General features: G+C 41.8%; 1 protein-coding gene across 3 annotated transcripts in view; it reads left to right on the top strand.

The window, feature by feature from the left end:
- erc1a (ELKS/RAB6-interacting/CAST family member 1a) overlaps nucleotides 1–18,707 on the top strand; it is a 69,849-nt gene that overhangs the window by 24,782 nt on the left and 26,360 nt on the right. For 2 of the 3 annotated variants that reach the window (XM_060927029.1, XM_060927030.1), the window contains exons 4-13: nucleotides 1–156; nucleotides 5,690–5,857; nucleotides 5,942–6,109; nucleotides 6,205–6,342; nucleotides 7,063–7,203; nucleotides 13,501–13,641; nucleotides 13,828–14,021; nucleotides 14,327–14,338; nucleotides 16,737–16,824; nucleotides 16,966–17,097. In XM_060927029.1, the coding sequence (XP_060783012.1) occupies nucleotides 1–156; nucleotides 5,690–5,857; nucleotides 5,942–6,109; nucleotides 6,205–6,342; nucleotides 7,063–7,203; nucleotides 13,501–13,641; nucleotides 13,828–14,021; nucleotides 14,327–14,338; nucleotides 16,737–16,824; nucleotides 16,966–17,097 (1,338 nt within the window). The remainder of the gene's footprint in view (nucleotides 157–5,689; nucleotides 5,858–5,941; nucleotides 6,110–6,204; nucleotides 6,343–7,062; nucleotides 7,204–13,500; nucleotides 13,642–13,827; nucleotides 14,022–14,326; nucleotides 14,339–16,736; nucleotides 16,825–16,965; nucleotides 17,098–18,707) is intronic. The other variant, XM_060927028.1, reaches the window with a different exon arrangement.

Here is an 18,707-nt window from a genome sequence, read left to right on the forward strand (position 1 = left end):
GACTCACAGATTAGTTCTCTGGAGCGAGGGCTGAGGGAGTTGGAGGACCAGGTCATGATGCTGCGCTCCAGTAACATGCTGACTTGTGAGGAGCGACAAGAGGAGGTCAAGCAAATGGAAGTCTACCGCAACCACACCAAGTTCATGAAGAACAAGGTAGTAAAAGTTCAAGACACAATTATAAATGAATTCCTTTTGCATCCTGATGCCTCTAGATTTTTTTATTTCTACAGCCTACATTATTTTTCGAGGATGACCATTTGCTTCTTTTTCAGGCCAGACAGAACAGGTGGCCATTTGGGGCACTGAAGTAGTTTTTCTGATTTTTGTCAACCTTCAAAAAGTCTTAGGTCCACCCCATTTGTGACAGTCATGTTGTGTCGTATATCCCTGAAAAGCCTTGTTTCCTGTTAAGTCGACCAATTATATTTGTCCATACACATACAGTACTGTGCAAAAGTCTTCGGCACCCTATTGTTTTGTTTTTTCATACAAACTTGGATACGGATTTCTATTTTATGACTTCTACATTATCGAGTCAGTACAAAAACATTTTAGAGTCCAAACGTTCGTTTTCCAGCACAAAATTAAATGTTACAGAAAAAATTTTTGTATCTGAGCAGCACGTTACATAAGAGACCACTTTTCAGATTAAAAAAGAAAACATAATGAAGGCTACTGGGTTTTGGTGCAAAATTAAGAAACGAGTGTGACAGTCAACGTGTCCAAAAGAACTGTGGCTCGTTCTGCAAGATGCTCAGTAAAACCTACAGCTCATTTCCTTATCAAACTGCACTCATTGTACCTGAGACTGCTATTTTTTTAAAGCAAAGGGTCGTCTCACACCAAATATTGACTTTGTTTCATTTATTATGACTTACTGATTACTGTTTATAATGAATTCAAGTACCTGGGGTCAACTGTGCAGGAAAATGGGGGCTGCGACAGTGAGGTGAGAAAGAGAGTGCAGGCAGGGTGGAGCAGTTGGAGAAGGATTTCGAGAGTCATTTGTGATAGGAAAGTCCCAGCAAAAGTGAAAGGGAAGATGTATAAGACAGTAGTGAGACCAGCTGTGATGTATGGACTGGAGACCGTACCCTTAACGAAGAGACAGGAGGCAAAGTTGGAGGTGGCGGAGTTGAGGATGTTAAGGTTTGCGATGGGAGGTTGGACAGGATAAGGAACGAGCACATCAGAGGGACAGCACATGTGGAGAGCTTGGGAATTAAGCTAAGAGAGATGAGACTGAGATGGTATGGGCACATCCTGAGAAGAGACGCAGAGCATGTGGGAAGGAGAATGTTGAGGATGGAGCTGCCAGGCAAACGAAAACGAGGAAGGCCAAAGAGGAGATACATGGATGTGGTGAGAGAGGACGTCAAAGTGGCAGGTGTGATAGAGAAGGATGCGAAAGACAGGGAGCAATGGAGACGAAAGATCCGCTGTGGCGACCCCTAATCGGGAGCAGCCAAAAGAAGAAGATTACTGTTTATAGTATTTTTTAATGTTCAAACATTTCATTTCATTATAAGCCATTTTTGGTCGACAGCATTTCTTTACACGTGCCTAACACTTTTGCACAGTACTGTGTGTCAATTTCCTTTCTGAGTCTTATAACCCACATCCCTTCAGGTATCTCCATCATTTCTAACATGAGCATTGAAGTGACCATTAGCACCATGGAGTTAGGGAGGTACCTTCTCATATGCATACGCACAAAGAACAATCATAGTTTCCCTCCCTAAAACTTGAAACCTCCTAAAATTGTTCACTGGGGAAAAACTCCAACTGTGAGGCCTGAAGCCTGGCCCTGGTGAATGTCCCCATAACCTGCCTGAGGCCTGCCTCCAGTGGGAACTAATGAGTAGGAGAGAGACCACTCCTGATTTCGAAGCCCAGAGCCCATACTGTGTGTGGATGTAAGGCTGACTACATCTAATCTCACACACTATCAAAAGCTCCTTCCAGTGAAGTCACATCCCACATTCCTAAAAAATGTGGGATTCATTCCATGGTAGAAGAATGTCCATTACATGTCGACTGCATGACTGGCATTGTACCTGACCCCCACCCTACAGGTGGTGAGCCCACAAGATGCTGCATGTTGCCATTTTAGGCTGAACCACCAGGACAAGCCTTGGTGGGTCGTAGTAACCTGAATCCAAGCAGGGTAATAAACTTTTGTACTTTTCATGTAGGATCTTGAGGATTGCTCTTGGTCTGACCTCTCCCTTCAGATTTGTTCATTCATAAGCTTTCATTGACATGGGGTTCACCAGAGTACACAAATTCCTTTGCAGTGTACTCTTTGTAGGGCTTGGTCTATGAAAGGGGTTCAAATTGACATTTTACAACCCCAATTCCAAAAAAGTTGGGACGCTGTGTAAAACATAAATTAAAACAGAATGTGAAGATTTGCCAATCATGGAAACCCTATATTTCATTGAAAATAGTACAAAGACAACATATCAAATGTTGAAACTGAGAAATGTTATTGTTTTTTCAAAAAAATATATGTTCATTTTGAATTTGATGTCAGCAACACGTTTCAGAAAAGTTGGGACGGGGCAACAAAAGACTGAAAAAGTTGTGTAATGCTAAAAAAAATTAATTAATTTGGTTAATCGGCAATAGGTCAGTAACATGATTGGGTTTTAAAAGAGCATCCCAGAGAGGCGGAGTCTCTCGGAAGTAAAGATGGGGAGGGGTTCACCGCTCTGTGAAAGACTGCATGGAAAAACAGTGCAACAATTTAAGAATAGCATTCTTTAATGTAAAACTGCAAAGAATTTTGGGGATCACAGCATCTATGGTACATAATATCATTAAAAGACTCAGAGAATCTTTTAATGGATGCCTGGGAGAAGTGGCGTGTGGTGTGCTTGGCAATTCTTTCCGTGGAGGACATTGAGGATATTTACCTATTTGGAACCATGATCACAGGATTTTTGCTGATTGGACTTGGCATTGCCCTGGTGTATCGAGGAAATCAGTTAACGGTGGCAGCTGTTTAAAGCCCCACAAAGCTGCCCGACATGATTGAGGCGGTGGGCAGAGCCGTCAGCACTCAGACTGTGGCTGTTCAGAACTTGAGTCGCAACATTGATAACATCATGGAGAAGTTGATGGCTTTGCAAAGAGAAATGGATCATTTTGGTGGCCAGAATGGACAAGCGGGTTAAGCGAAAAAGGACACGTCTACCCATCTTAAGTTTAAACAAATTCCAATCTTATCTTGGCTCTCCCAGCCAGCACTGCCTTCAAGGCCGTCGCTGTAGAAACGCGATTCTCCCCCTGGAGTTCACTGCAGTGAGACTCTGTGTGTGTGTGTGTGTGTGTGTGTGTGTGTGTGTGTGTGTGTGTGTGTGTGTGTGTGTTTTTCCTTTACTTTCTTTCTGTCTGTACTATGAAAGCTAAGTTGAACCGGAGTCAGATTCCTCATGTGTGTAACATACCTGGCAATAAAGTGCTTCTGATTCTGATTCTGATTCTGAGAATCTGGAGAAATCTCTGTATGCAAGAGACAAGGCTGAAAACTGACATTGGACACCTGTGATCTTCAGGCCCTCAGGAGACACTGCATTAAAAGCAGACACATGTCTGTAGTGGAAATCGCTGTATGGGCTCAGGAACACTTTAGAGAACCATTGTCTGTGAACACAGTTCATTACTGCATCCACAAATGCAAGTTAAAACCAAATATAAACAATATCCAGAAACACTGCCACCTTCTCTGGGCCCGAGCTCTTTTACGATGGACTGAGGCGAAGTGGAAAACTGTCCCGAGGTCTGTTGAACAAAAATTAGAAATTATTTTTAGAAATCATGGACACCACGTCCTCCAGGCTAAAGAGGAGAGGGACCATCCAGCTTGTTATCAGTGCACAGTTCAAAAGCCAGCATCTGTGATGGTATGAGGGTGCATTAGTGCACATGACATGGGTAGCTTGTACATCTGGGGAGGCATCATTAATGCTGAATGATATATGCATGTTTCAGAGCAATATGCTGCCATCCAGACAAAATCTTTTTCAGGGAAGGCCTTCCTTCTTTCAGCAAGAGAATGCCAAACTGCTTTCTGCACATATTAAAACTGCATGGCTCTGTAGTAAAAGAGTCCGGGTGCTAAACTGGCCTGCCTGCACTCCAGACCTGTCTCGCATTTAAAACATTTGGTGTACTATGAAGTGCAAAAGGAGACCCAGAACTGTTGAGCAACTGCAATTGTATATCAGGCAAGAATGGGACAACATTTCTCTTTCAAAATTACAACAATTGGTCTCCTCAGTTTCCAAACATTTACAGAGTGTTGTTAAAAGTAGAGGTGATGCAACACAGTGGTAAACATGCCTCTGTCCCAACTTTTTTGCAATGTGTTGCTGATATCAAATTGAAAATGAACATGCATTTTTCAAAAAACAATAAAATTTCTCAGTTTTAACATTTGATATGTTGTTTTTGTACTATTTTTAATTAAATATAGGGTTTCCATTTGCAAATTATGGCATTCTGTTTTTAGTTACAGTTTATGCAGCATCACAACTTTTTTGGAATTGGGGTTGTAAATCTTACCTCATTTCTAACATTTATTTCATAAAACTTGAAATACTTCTAAGTATATCAGTAATTAACTCGTCAAGATTAATTGTCATAATATTCATTATTTTGAATCCTGCAATCCTGTAGTATGTTGCCTTCAGCATAATATAATTTCCATCCATCATCTGTTATAAAACTGTAGGCTTTAAAGGTCTGATCATAACATTTTGTGCATTGATGCAAAGAATTTGATCCAATAATTTTATTGTTATAAATCTAACTGACACAGTATATCTTTGACCTTTGATAATTTGTAACACAACATTTATGTACTGTAAAATATAGACGTGATACTGTGTACTCTGGTGAACCCCATGTCAATGAAAGCTTATGAATGAACAAATCTGAAGGGAGAGGTCAGACCAAGAGCAATACATGTGCATCAATGAAAATGGAGATGAGAGTGTAGTGAAGATGCAAGGAGTAGACATAAAGTTAGTTGGTGAATTCAAGTACCTGGGGTCAACTGTGCAGGAAAATGGGGCTGCAACAGTGAGGTGAGAAAGAGAGTGCAGGCAGGGTGGAGCAGTTGGAGAAGGATTTCGAGAGTCATTTGTGATAGGAAAGTCCCAGCAAAAGTGAAAGGTAAGATGTATAAGACAGTAGTGAGACCAGCTGTGATGTATGGATTGGAGACCATACCCTTAACGAAGAGACAGGAGGCAAAGTTGGAGGTGGCGGAGTTGAGGATGTTAAGGTTTGCGATGGGAGGTTGGACAGGATAAGGAACGAGCACATCAGAGGGACAGCACATGTGGAGAGCTTGGGAATTAAGCTAAGAGAGATGAGACTGAGATGGTATGGGCACATCCTGAGAAGAGATGCAGAGCATGTTGGAAGGAGAATGTTGAGGATGGAGCTGCCAGGCAAACGAAAACGAGGAAGGCCAAAGAGGAGATACATGGATGTGGTGAGAGAGGACATGAAAGTGGCAGGTGTGGTAGAGAAGGATGCAGAAGACAGGGAGCAATGGAGACGAAAGATCCACTGTGGCAACCCCTAATTGGGAGCAGCCAAAAGAAGAAGAAGAGAAAATGAAAATATAGACGTGATATTTGTAACCTTGACTGGACTATCTTCTGTGAATCAGATGGACCAGGTGAAGCAGGATCTCTCTCGGAAGGACACCCAGCTCCTTGGCTTGCAGACCAAACTTGAGACGCTGACCAATCAATTCTCTGATAGCAAACAGCACATTGAGGTGCTCAAAGAGTCCCTGACTGCCAAAGAGCAGCGAGCTGCCATCCTACAGACAGAGGTAGGAACACAACCAATGGTTTATCAATGCAACAATTTTATCCTTCAGTTTTATTTTGGACTGATTAACTCCGTAATTGCTCAGGTGGATGCACTGAGGTTGCGTCTTGAGGAGAAGGAAACGCTGCTGAACAAAAAGAGCAAGCAGATCCAAGACATGTCTGAGGAGAAGAGCACACTCAATGGCGAGATCCATGACCTTAAAGACATGCTGGAAGTCAAGGAGCGAAAAATAAATGTGTTGCAGAAAAAGGTTGGAATTTTACATCTTAATGTTGTCTCTGCACTTGCTAAGCTGTTTTCATTCTAGTGTTTGTGAATATAAATTTATATATGGTAATTTTCCAGATTGAGAACCTGCAGGAGCAGCTGAGGGATAAAGAGAAGCAGATGAGCAGCTTGAGAGAAAGAGTGAAGTCTCTGCAGACTGATACATCCAACACAGATACAGTTCTCAGCACCCTGGAGGACTCACTGGCTGAGAAGGTAACTGGCTGAGCCACAACCAATGAATCATATCTAATCCGTACATAGATAATCCAAATAAACATTTATGAAAGATTTTTTACAACATAGCCTTTCATGCTAAGCATGTCACTCTATACTCACCGTCCACTTTAACAGGAACTTGTTTTTGATTCTAAGATTCCTGTTCTTGGCTGGCAGGAGTGGAACCCAATGTGCTCTTCTGCTGTTGCATGCTGAGATGCTTTTCTGATCACCACGATTATAAAGAGTTGCTATATCCTTCTTGGCAGCTTAAGCCAATTTGGCTATTTCCCTCTGACCTCTCTTATCAACAAGGCGTTTATTTCCACCCACAGAACTGTCCCTCACTCAAATCAATGTTTTTTGTTTATCGCACCATTCTGCGTAAACTCGAGAGACTGTTGTGTGTGAAACCCCAGGAGATCAGCAGTTTCTGAAATACTCAAACCAGTCCATCTGGCTCAAACCAACACCCATGCCATAGTGAAAGAAAATCACACTTTGAGATCACAATTTTTCCCATCTGATATTTGAACATTGTGAACATTAACTAAAGCTCTTGATTTGTATCTGCATGATTTGATGCATTGTGCTGCTGTCAAGGGATCGGGTGATTAGAGAACTGCATCAAACAGCAGGTGGATGGGTGTTCCTAATAAAGTGTCCGGTGAGTGTAAGTGCCACTCCAAATCTTCACCCATTTATCACTTGTTACAGGAAAGAATCATCGAGCGGCTGAAGGAACAGCGAGACCGGGAGGAGCGGGAGAAGGCTGAGGAGCTGGACAGCAGTAAGAGAGAGCTGAAAGAGCTTAAGGAGAAAGTGAGCTTGCTGCAGGGGGACCTTTCAGACCGAGAGGTGAGTATTACTGATTATATGGTAAAGTTTGCTCTGTCTTGTTGTTTCACTTTGTAGGTGTGCACTTAGAAACTGTGGATCATATTTTTCCATGAACATCATCTATGAATCATCCTCTAGCTGCTAGAGGATTCCGTTTCTAGAGTCTAGCACTTCTTTAGTGACATTTCTGCTCACAAAGCAGCAGTTCACTGGAGATTTTTGGTTGTTTATCAAACCCAAATATTCTGTCTTGCATTTTAACTTGTGAATGCACGATCATTCTCAAAATGATGTTTGAAATGATTGCTTTTCTTTTTTGATTGCTGCACAGTGTTGCCTCAAAGGACCTGATGCACGTGTGTTAAATCAGTGTGACCTTTATTACAGCAAAAACAAAAATCAGTCAGACAGACAAGGATCTCAAACTAGGAAAAAACAAATCAGATGATGCAAGGTTTTGCAAAAACATTCAGACACAACAAAGTATAAATAGACAGATTTAACACAGAACAGATGAACGCAGTAGGGCAACTAACAAATGACAGGACAGGGTTGGAGACAGAACTATAAAGAAAGTGAGCACATGTTTGTAAATAAAACGTGGCGTGAAAACAGTGTGGGTTCTGGGAACCGCAGTATGCACTGAATTCATGAAAGAAGCATCCGCAATTGAACACATTAATGCACACATACAGTATATCCCATAAAGCATCCAATAGAGGGTTAACCCTGAACTAAACGTATCGACTAAAATACAGGGCTGGGTTCCCGAAAGCCTCTTAAAGTGCTGATGACACGTTTTTGACATCTTTGGTGATGTTTTATAACATAAAAAGTAATTCCCGATGATTCATATATTAATTCACGAAGGCGCCTATTTTACAAGTTATGATAAAAAAACGCGGCTATTTGGGCAAATATGACGGGGCTGCAGCACCCAGGAGACGAAAGAGGAGGAGGAGCTATATGACGTCAGCGAAAGAACCTTCCTCCTAACTTACCAGTTTGTTGTTGATGCGGCAGGTGTTCAGTTTGTCATTATTAGTATTATTATTATACATCTCATCTCATCTCATCTCATTATCTGTAGCCGCTTTATCCTGTTCTACAGGGTTGCAGGCAAGCTGGAGCCTATCCCAGCTGACTACGGGCGAAAGGCGGGGTACACCCTGGACAAGTCGCCAGGTCATCACAGGGCTGACACATAGACACAGACAACCATTCACACTCACATTCACACCTACGGTCAATTTAGAGTCACCAGTTAACCTAACCTGCATGTCTTTGGACTGTGGGGGAAACCGGAGCACCCGGAGGAAACCCACGCGGACACGGGGAGAACATGCAAACTCCACACAGAAAGGCCCTCGCCAGCCACGGGGCTCGAACCCGGACCTTCTTGCTGTGAGGCGACAGTGCTAACCACGACACCACCGTGCCGCCCCATTATTATACATTATATATATTATTTTTATATATATATATATATATATATATATATATATATATATATATATAGTTATTATGCCTTCGCGTTGTGTTGCCAGCTTTTGCTCCAAAACCCACAAGGATGGGGTAAGTTTATTCAAGTTTCCCAGAGATCCCGAGCTGCATGCGAAGTGGGTGAAGCAAGTCAGGCGCACTCGTGACAAGTGGGAGCCCTCACCAACATCCGTCCTGTGCTCTGAACACTTCGATTTGGATTGTTTTGACACCCTTCCCAGCTTTAAAGAATCTCTTGGGTGTTCAGTTCAGCACAAACGTGTGTTACTACCATCAGCAGTGCCTACACAGTGTTGCCAGATTGGGAGGTTTCCCGCCCAGTTGAGCGGTTTCAAGTGCATTTTGGTGGGTTTTGAACATATTTTGGGCTGGAAAACGTCAGCAGTATCTGTTGCCAGATACTGCTGAAGTTTTCCAGCCCAAAATATGTTCAAAACCCACCAAAATGCACTTGAAACCGCCCAACTGGGCGGGATTCCTCCCAATCTGGCAACACTGCCAGTATTCCGGAGGGGGTCTACTAGTAGCTATGCCGGATCCAAAGACAGTCCTCCTGTCAGAACATGTGTTGTGAAACGACATAAGATAAAGGTACGTAGAGCTATAGATTCTACATGATAATCATAAATGTAATCATAAAGTCGGCGTGATATCAGTCATGTATTTGCTTGTGAAAGCTTGCGGCTTTCATGTAACTGCCGCCTAGCAACGAGAGGCAAAGGGTAAAGAGGGTAGGCTATCATAGATTCTATTCGGAAGAGATCAACACAATTCTAGACCCCCAGAAGAGGAAGAGCTAGCACTAGAGAGTTCACCGGCATTTTCATGCGCCATTTCCATTGAGTAGAACCAGAGTAGAACAGCCAGTGAACCGCAGCGTGTTCTCCCGCTGACGTCACAACATAGCCGCGAGCCACGGACCCAGTTTTCTTGCGCTGTGCAATTAAAAGTTGGATATTTGCGTAACAACAGCTTCTTTTCACGTAATTATAACAGAAATCTAACATGTTTGCCATGTTGTATAGTTTATTTAAGAAATTGCATAGAGTCATGTTCGTGTCATCAGCCCTTTAAGGCTAAGAGAGTTTTGAACTACCTCTTAAGATCCATCGTTAAGCTAACGTGGTTTTCTCGAACAACGTCATAGCCAAAGTAGTACTTTAATTTGCTCTTAACTTACAATGGATCTGGATCACTCGTTCACAACAAAGAGCGTCTCCTCATGGCCGAATACACAGAATGCGCCTCTAAGGGACTCTCACAGTCAACAGGTGGAAACTGGTGCTGAATCTGCTGCTGGTGTTCAGTTATTTTTCTTGTATATTGCAAGTACATTGAGTTAATTATTTAATAAATATATGCAAAACATTAAAAATATTTAACAGTTATTCCACGAAATTGAGTCGGATATGCGCTGATAGCTGACAAGGTGTTGTAGTGCCGAGTTGTCTATAAGCCATGTACGACGAGATTGAGTGGAATAACTGTTTTATTCTATCCACATTCACTGGATTTTGAGAAACAGAGCATTTTTATTTTAATTTTTTGCAAATTGAATCAATAAAAACTTCATACAAAATATCTGACAAAATAATTTCCACTTAGAATGTAAACAAACCGGTGAAAGGACAGAAGCAATTTGTGAAAAATGCTGTCAGAATAATTCTTGAAAAAAAACGTTCTTATCATCAAATACTTTCATTCCACATTTTGTTGCCTTTTTTTGCATTTTTTTGTATTTTGTTTTCAAATAGAGTTTTTATTTCATCCTCGGTTGGTTCAGTAATATGCTCCGCCATTTTATTTTTCTCTACTCATGGTATATGAGCTGATAGCCTGATAATAGAGTAGCCAATCAGAGTGCATAATTGCTCATATCCAGTGAATGTGGATAGAATATATATATAAGGGAGAACATTGCTAACTTGGCATTGTGGATCACAGTTGAAATAATCATGAATGCATTTTTGGGTAAAAGTGAAATGAGTGGGCACAGGGAAAACATTTACTCAATTATTTAGTTTATTATTTGCTCATTCTTCCGTGTGAACGTTTGTTCACTGAATTAAAAAACATGCTTGGAATAAAAAATGTCATTGTCCAAAAATGTAAAATATTTTCAATTATTAATTACATTATAGATGTAATGCTTAATGACGACAATATATGAACATACAGTGGCGCTTAAAAGTTTGTGAACCCTTTGGAATTTTCTATTTTTCTGCATAAATATGGCCTAAAACATCATCAGATTTTCACACAAGTCATAAAAGTAGATAAAGAGAACCCAGTTAAACAAATGAGACAAAAATATTATACTTGGTCATTTATTTATTTAGGAAAATGATCCAATATCACATATCTGTGAGTGGCAAAAGTATTTGAACCTCTAGGATTAGCAGTTAATTTGAAGGTGAAATTAGAGTCAGGTGTTTTCAATCAATGGGATGACAATCAGGTGTGAGTGGGCACCCTGTTTTATTTAAAGAACAGGGATCTATCAAAGTCTGATCTTCACAACACATGTTTGTGGAAGTGGATCATGGCACGAGCAAAGGAGATTTCTGAGGACCTCAGAAAAAGCGTTGTTGATGCTCATCAGGCTGGAAAAGTTTACAAAACCAAAAGAGTTTGGACTCCACCAATCCACAGTCAGACAGATTATGTACAAATGGAGGAAATTCAAGAACATCGTTCCCCTCCCCAGGAGTGGTTGACCAACAAAGATCACTCCAAGAGCAAGGCGTGTAATAGTTGGCGAGGTCACAAAGGACCCCAGGGTAACTTCTAAGCAACTGAAGGCCTCTCTCACATTGGCTAATGTTAATGTTCATGAGTCTACCATCAGGAGAACACTGAACAACAATGGCGTGCATGGCAGGGTTGCAAGGAGAAAGCCACTGCTCTCCAAAAAGAACATTCCTGCTCGTCTGCAGTTTGCTAAAGATCACGTGGACAAGCCGGAAGGCTATTGGAAAAATGTTTTGTGGACGGATGAGACCAAAATAGAACTTTTTGGTTTAAATGAGAAGCGTTATGTTTGGAGAAAGGAAAACACTGCATTCCAGCATAAGAACCTTATCCCATCTGTGAAACATGGTGGTGGTAGTATCATGATTTGGGCCTTTTTTGCTGCATCTGGGCCAGGACGGCTTGCCACACTGATGGAACAATGAATTCTAAATTATACCAGCGAATTCTAACGGAAAATGTCAGGACATTTGTCCATGAACTGAATCTCAAGAGAAGGTGGGTCATGCAGCAAGACAACGACCTTAAGCACACAAGTCGTTCTACCAAAGAATGGTTATAGAAGAATAAAGTTAATGTTTTGGAATGGCCAAGTCAAAGTCCTGACCTTAATCCAATCGAAATGTTGTGGAAGGACCTGAAGCGAGCAGTTCATGTGAGGAAACCCACCAACATCCCAGAGTTGAAGCTGTTCTGTACGGAGGAATGGGCTAAAATTCCTCCAAGCCGGTGTGCAGGACTGATCAACAGTTACCGGAAACGTTTAGTTGCAGTTATTGCTGCACAAGGGGGTTACACTAGATACTGAAAGCAAATGTTCACATACTTTTGCCACTCACAGATATGTAATATTGGATCATTTTCCATTAGCCAATGTGAGAGAGGCCTTCAGTTGCTTAGAAGTTACCCTGGGGTCCTTTGTGACCTCGCCGACTATTGCACGCCTTGCTCTTGGAGTAATCTTTGTTAGTTGACCACTCCTGGGGAGGGTAACAATGGTCTTGAATTTCTTCCATTTGCACACAATCTGTCTGACTGTGGATTGGTGGAGTCCAAACTCTTTAGAAATGGTTTTGTAAACTTTTCCAGTCTGATGAGCATCAACAACACTTTTCCTGAGGTCCTCAGAAATCTCCTTTGTTCGTGCCATGATACACTTCCACAAACATGTGTTGTGAAGATCAGACTTTGATAGATCCCCGTTCTTTAAATAAAACAGGGTGCCCACTCACACCTGATTGTTATCCTATTGATTGAAAACACCTGACTCTAATTTCACCTTCAAATTAACTGCCAATCCTAGAGGTTCACATACTTTTGCCACTCACAGATATGTAATATTGGATCATTTTCCTAAATAAATAAATGACCAAGTATAATATTTTTGTCTCATTTGTTTAACTGGGTTCTCTTTATTTACTTTTATGACTTGTGTGAAACTCTGATGATGTTTTAGGTCATATTTATGCAGAAATATAGAAAATTCTAAAGGGTTCACAAACTTTCAAGCACCACTGTATTTTAATACTTGACTTCATTGGTTTTTGGTTAAAAACAAACACCATGTGACCTCATCGACTGGATTGACTACTCATGCCTATATCAGGGACGCGCATTGCAAAGACGCTCTTAGCAAAGTTGCTCTTAAGATTCCTTCTTATCAGTGAGTTCGGGAAAACCACGTCCAGAGACAATGTTCGTTGCATCAGAGCATCTTTAAACTCAATCTTTAGCCCTAAAGTGCAACATTATTGGGAAACCCACCCCAGTATGCTCTCACTGGAGACTGAAAATATGTTGGAATTTTTAAAGGGAGTAATTAAGCAGTAAATTTACTGTCTTCAGTCACAGCATATACACAACATATAAAACATGCTGAGATGAAAATCCCATGATGTGGTTTGTGTAAGAAAATAGCCAGGATAAGATCATATCATATGTAATCCCTTTCATGCTAAAAGTACTGGCTGATGCACATTATACCGTATTGTAAGAGCAATTTCCAGGTGGGTCAGCCTTAAGCTTAATTTACGTCATTCTACTTCCTTATTGTCTGTGCAGAATTCTTTGCTGGACCTTAAAGAGCATGCATCATCCTTAGCCTCGTCTGGGCTAAAAAAAGACTCTAAACTGAAAACTCTGGAGATTGCCCTTGAGCAAAGGAGGGAAGAGTGCTCTAAACTGGAGAACCAGCTAAAGAGGGTAAGAGAGGGTCAGAGAAAGGTGGCGTTGGTTTGGAGAGGGAATGAGTGTTATTACTAATTGCCATTGTGATATTATTACTGTAGTCATGGTGGAATTTGAAGAGGGAGGATAATGACATAGATATTTTTGAATGTTAAGTAATGCATAATAATCATGCTGTAAACATCTGGCTGATCCGTTCAGGCCCAGAATGCAGCTGTTGAGGCACAGGCTAACTCTGAGCTCTCCAAGCGAATTGCCTTGCTGGAAGCTGATGTGGCCAGGCACAGAGAGGAGTCTGGGAAGGCCCAGGCAGAAGTCGACCGACTGCTGGATATCCTACGGCAGATGGAGAACGAAAAGAACGACAAAGACAGAAAAATCAATGAGCTTGAGAAGTCAGTGAGCTCATGTTGACCTTCACGTTAAAAGTGATCATTTGTCAGTGTCAGTCCAGTGTTAAAACATTAAAACATCTTCATGTCTTTGTTTGCTTTACCTGCAGTGTGAAAGCATTCATTATTGTCGAAAGCATTTTCTGTCTGTTTCATTTAATGATGTTGTTCCTTTTTACTGGAACGCCTTCCTTTCTCCTGAGTTCAATTTAAAACCATTTTTAAGTTTCTGCTCTTGCTAAGTAGCATTTGAACTTCTGCTCTTGTCTCCCTTCTTTTTACTTTGTCACCTGGAATTCTGCATGTAGTGTGGCTTCCAGGTTAGTACATACAGAACATGTGCATCTCAACAGCTTACCGTACATTCATGCTCAGAACCAACTCGAACAGAACTGAACGTGTTTGCATATTTTTGCACCTTTAATCCTCAAGCACAAGGAATTAACTATTTTACTGATAAGTTCTTGAGATAGTAATCAAATATACCACGCACTGAGAGGCTCTGGTTGAAATTATGGATTCTCTGCGGTGACTGGCATAGTACGATTTTGTGAGAGGTGCAGCCCTGAAGAAAACAGTCCTACGCCAGTCACTGAAGAGAATCCATAATTCCCGGAGCCTCTCAGTGCATGGTATATTAGATTTTTACCCTATCCACATTCACTGGATATGAGCAATCATGTGCTCTGATTGGCGACTCTACTACTAGGATATCAGCTCATATACCGTGAATAGAGAAAAACAAAATGGCGGCGCATGTACAGCTGAACCAACCGAGGATGAAATAAAAACTCTACTCGAAAACAAAATCCCAAAAAATACAAAAAAACAAAGCAACAAAATATGGAATTAAACTATTTGATGGAAAGAACGCATCTTTCTTATTTTTCAAGAATTATTATTGCCGCATTTTTCACAAATTGCTCCTGTCATTTCGCCGGTTTGTTTACATTCTAAGCGGAAATGATTTTGCCGGATGTTTTGTATAAGATTTTTATTTATTGAATTTGCAAGAAATAAAAATAAAAATGCTCTGTTTCTCAAAATCCAGTGAATGTGGATAGAGTAAAACAGTTATTCCACTCAATCTCGTTGTACATGGCTTATAGCCAACTCAGCGCTACACACCTCATTGGCTGTCAGCTCATGTACGACTCGATTTCGTGGAATAACTGTTAAATATCCCTCATCAAAAAATTCCAAACTAAAAGTGTTCAGATTGAATCTTGGCATAAACTCACTGGAGGCAGCCATGTTTGTTGTTTACGTCGGAGCGTCCTTCGACCTGTGCATGTGCAGTGTACCATGCTATCGCCTGCCTCGCTAGGCATGATCATAATACGTAGATCTACACATGCAGAAATATTCGCGGAGCCACAGCTGTGACTCGAGTCGGCCGTATAGCTTGAAATTGTGACATCAGTTCATGGTATATCCAGGATATACCATGACTGACTCACACCGTATCCAGTGGCGGTTCTAGACCAAAATTACTAGGGGGGCCGAGGTGGGGCCAGTGTTTTTTCAGGGGGACACATATAAGTTAGGCTACTTATTGCTGTGCAACACACTTTTAAGAAAGCGCAATAAAACGGATTTATTATTGTAGTGAACAACAACAGTAAAACACGGATATGTGCAAACACTGACGTTACGAAATTGAATAATTTTCCTTACCTTCGCCTCTTTGCAGTAGCCTAGTCCTTGCAGGGCTGCAGCTGTTATCTCTCACGTCCGAAGTTTACAATTCGCGCTGCTGCTGGTCTTTCTGCTGCAGGTAACAGTGTGCGTGTAGCGCTTTAAGGAGTCCGTGTAGAACACTCCGTCATGTCAGTTCCGATCTTCGAGCCAGCGCATGTCGAAATTAATAAATCTTATTATCTGTTCAGCACGGTGGTGTAGTGGTTAGCGCTGTCGCCTCACAGCAAGAAGGTCCGGGTTCGAGCCCCATGGCCGGCGAGGGCCTTTCTGTGTGGAGTTTGCATGTCCTCCCCGTGTCCGTGTGGGTTTCCTCTGGGTGCTCCGGTTTCCCCCACAGTCCAAAGACATGCAGGTTAGGTTAACTGGTGACTCTAAATTGACCGTAGGTGTGAATGTGAGTGTGAATGGTTGTCTGTGTCTATGTGTCAGCCCTGTGATGACCTGGCAACTTGTCCAGGGTGTACCCCGCCTTTCGCCCGTAGTCAGCTGGGATAGGCTCCAGCTTGCCTGCGACCCTGTAGAAGGATAAAGCGGCTAGAGATAATGAGATGAGATGAGATCTGTTCAGCACAGGGGCCACAACAGGGGCCAGGAGCAATTTTACAGGGGCACTGGCCCCCCCGGTCCCCGTTTAAAACCGCCTATGACCGTATCCATTTTATTTTATTTTTGATGCCACAAGATACATTGCTTAATCAATGGTGGAACTATTTTATGTCATATGAACCATTCTTGGCCAATCCCTGCACAGGAATTTTTTTGATGAGGGATATAATGTTACATATTTAACAAACAAAATTGATATCATGCTCTGGCCCAAGGCATTGAGTAAGTAATATTGTGAACATAGTGTCGTATACTGAGCTGCATTTTTCCTCAAAACTCAATAATTATATGATAGAGATCGTTCAAATTGATATTCATTCAAGGCTTATAGCGATGATCAAAATTTGATGACAGAGTCACACTGGAAATCATGCCTGTTTCTCATGCTTGCTCTGCTCCATCCTCTTCCAGGCAGATGAAGGAGCAGGGCAAGAAGCCGCCTGGGAAACACAGGGAGCCAGCTGGCAAAGGCCGCAGCGCCAACGATGGCCCACAGCAGGTGAGGAGAAGAAAACACAGTCATCAATTTTAATGACTGAATCCAAAACAACTTGGTCTCAAACATGGTGAAGAATAAGAGACCTATTTTGGATTCCATGATATGTTTGCGCTTTTGTAAATTGTACTTCTTCCATACCAGGAGTCTTTGCGGCAGAAGGCAGAGCGCATTGAGGAACTGGAGGAGGCGCTGAGAGAGAGCGTTCAGATGACAGCAGAGCGAGAAATGGTGTTAGCACAGGAGGAGGCGGCACGTACTCACCAGGAGAAACAGGTATTTTTATGTAAAAATCCCACATGCACTTTTAAAATTAGAGTTTGTCATCAAAAATCAGAATTTCAAATGAAAACTATGGGCATGAGCTATGTGGTGTGAACAAAAGAATAAGGTCACAGGTATAGGCAGTTGAAATGAGGTGTCTCTGTAGGGTTTTGTGATGGTGTGAGGAGCATAACAATGCAGGAGAGCCTTAGAGTAGAGTCGCTACTCCACCAAATAGAGAGGAGGAAACTAAAGTAGTCTGGGCACCTTTGGGCCTCCTGGGCTTCCAGTTGGCTTGAGAACATCTTGGGCTCTACCAGGAGGATTTGGAATCTGTGCCTGGGGATAAAGAAGAAGTCTGGGCTGACATTCTCAGCTTGTTGCTACTGCAACCCCCTTCTAGGAAAAAAAACAGAAGAATGAATGAATGAATGAATGAAAGCTAGGATTCACAGTATTACAAAGAAATGAATCTGGCTAGTTTCTTTATTTCACTCTTCTGTTTCAGTTTTTCCAGGCCAGAAATAAGTCAAGTAAAAGTCCCTCCCACGCCAGGACTTGGTCTTTCCAGACAGTCTCCTGTCCCAGTACTAACTAGCTCTTGCGGTGTCAATCTCCATTTCAGTGGCCCTCAGCCTCTCACCTATCCTTGACTTGCAAGTGACATCAAAGCAAAATAGAACTCTGGATGTCGGTCATGAAGATACAAATGCGGGGTCAAGCAACATTCCATACAAAACATAGTCATGCGTGTGCAATTCTCTTTGTTTTTCCACTGCTTTTAGTGTTCTTTTAGGTATGCCATATCTTTGTGCTGTATATGGTTGTGGTCACAACAGTACTTGTGACTGTGGAACGTTCTGATTTTTTAGAATTCCGTCTGTGATTCGGAAAGAGGGCGAGGAAACTCTGAAGCTTAGTACAGAGAGGAGACAAGGGGATCAGGACACTTCGTCCAATGACCATTTCGTCCAATAGTTAAGACATTCCGTCCAAAGCCTTTTTCAGACGCACTATCAATTATTTTATAATTTCAGGTATTCCAGTGTTCGCGAATAAAAGCCCCGCGAGAGCGCTGCTCGGCGCCTAAAGATTTAACATGATCCAGCCGGCTTTAAAAATTAATAACTTGGCCAACGGAGCTCTCAGTGAAGCCAAATTTGACAGGCACCTCGCTCTAAGCCTCCCCCTCGGAAAGAACACGGTCTCGGGTCGGTAGGACCGCGCCTTGGCCCGGGATTCGCAAACGAAGCCCCCACAAGAGCGCTGCTCGGCACCTAAAGATTTAATATGATCTGTACTATGGCACTTATTTGCTTTACAAAAATGTGTTTTGCTTCAGTCAAATTCCATTGAGAATTCCTCCTTTTTTCGAACAAACATACCTGAAATATAAAATAACCGATAGTGCGTATGAAAAAGGCTTTGGATGAAATGACCTGTATTTGTACTCGATGGTCGGTAGAAGCGTCTTATCTTCAGAAAAGCCTGACTTTTTTAAATAATATGGGTCAAAACCACACATATCGATCTTCTCTTTGTATCGATTCTTCACTCGACCGTTCAAATCGTGGTGATACTGAGAAAATTCAGCAGTATTTATAGACACGCTTTCAGCAGCT

The sequence above is a fragment of the Neoarius graeffei genome, chromosome 8 (assembly GCF_027579695.1).
Source record: "Neoarius graeffei isolate fNeoGra1 chromosome 8, fNeoGra1.pri, whole genome shotgun sequence".
In the NCBI taxonomy this organism is placed as follows: domain Eukaryota; kingdom Metazoa; phylum Chordata; class Actinopteri; order Siluriformes; family Ariidae; genus Neoarius; species Neoarius graeffei.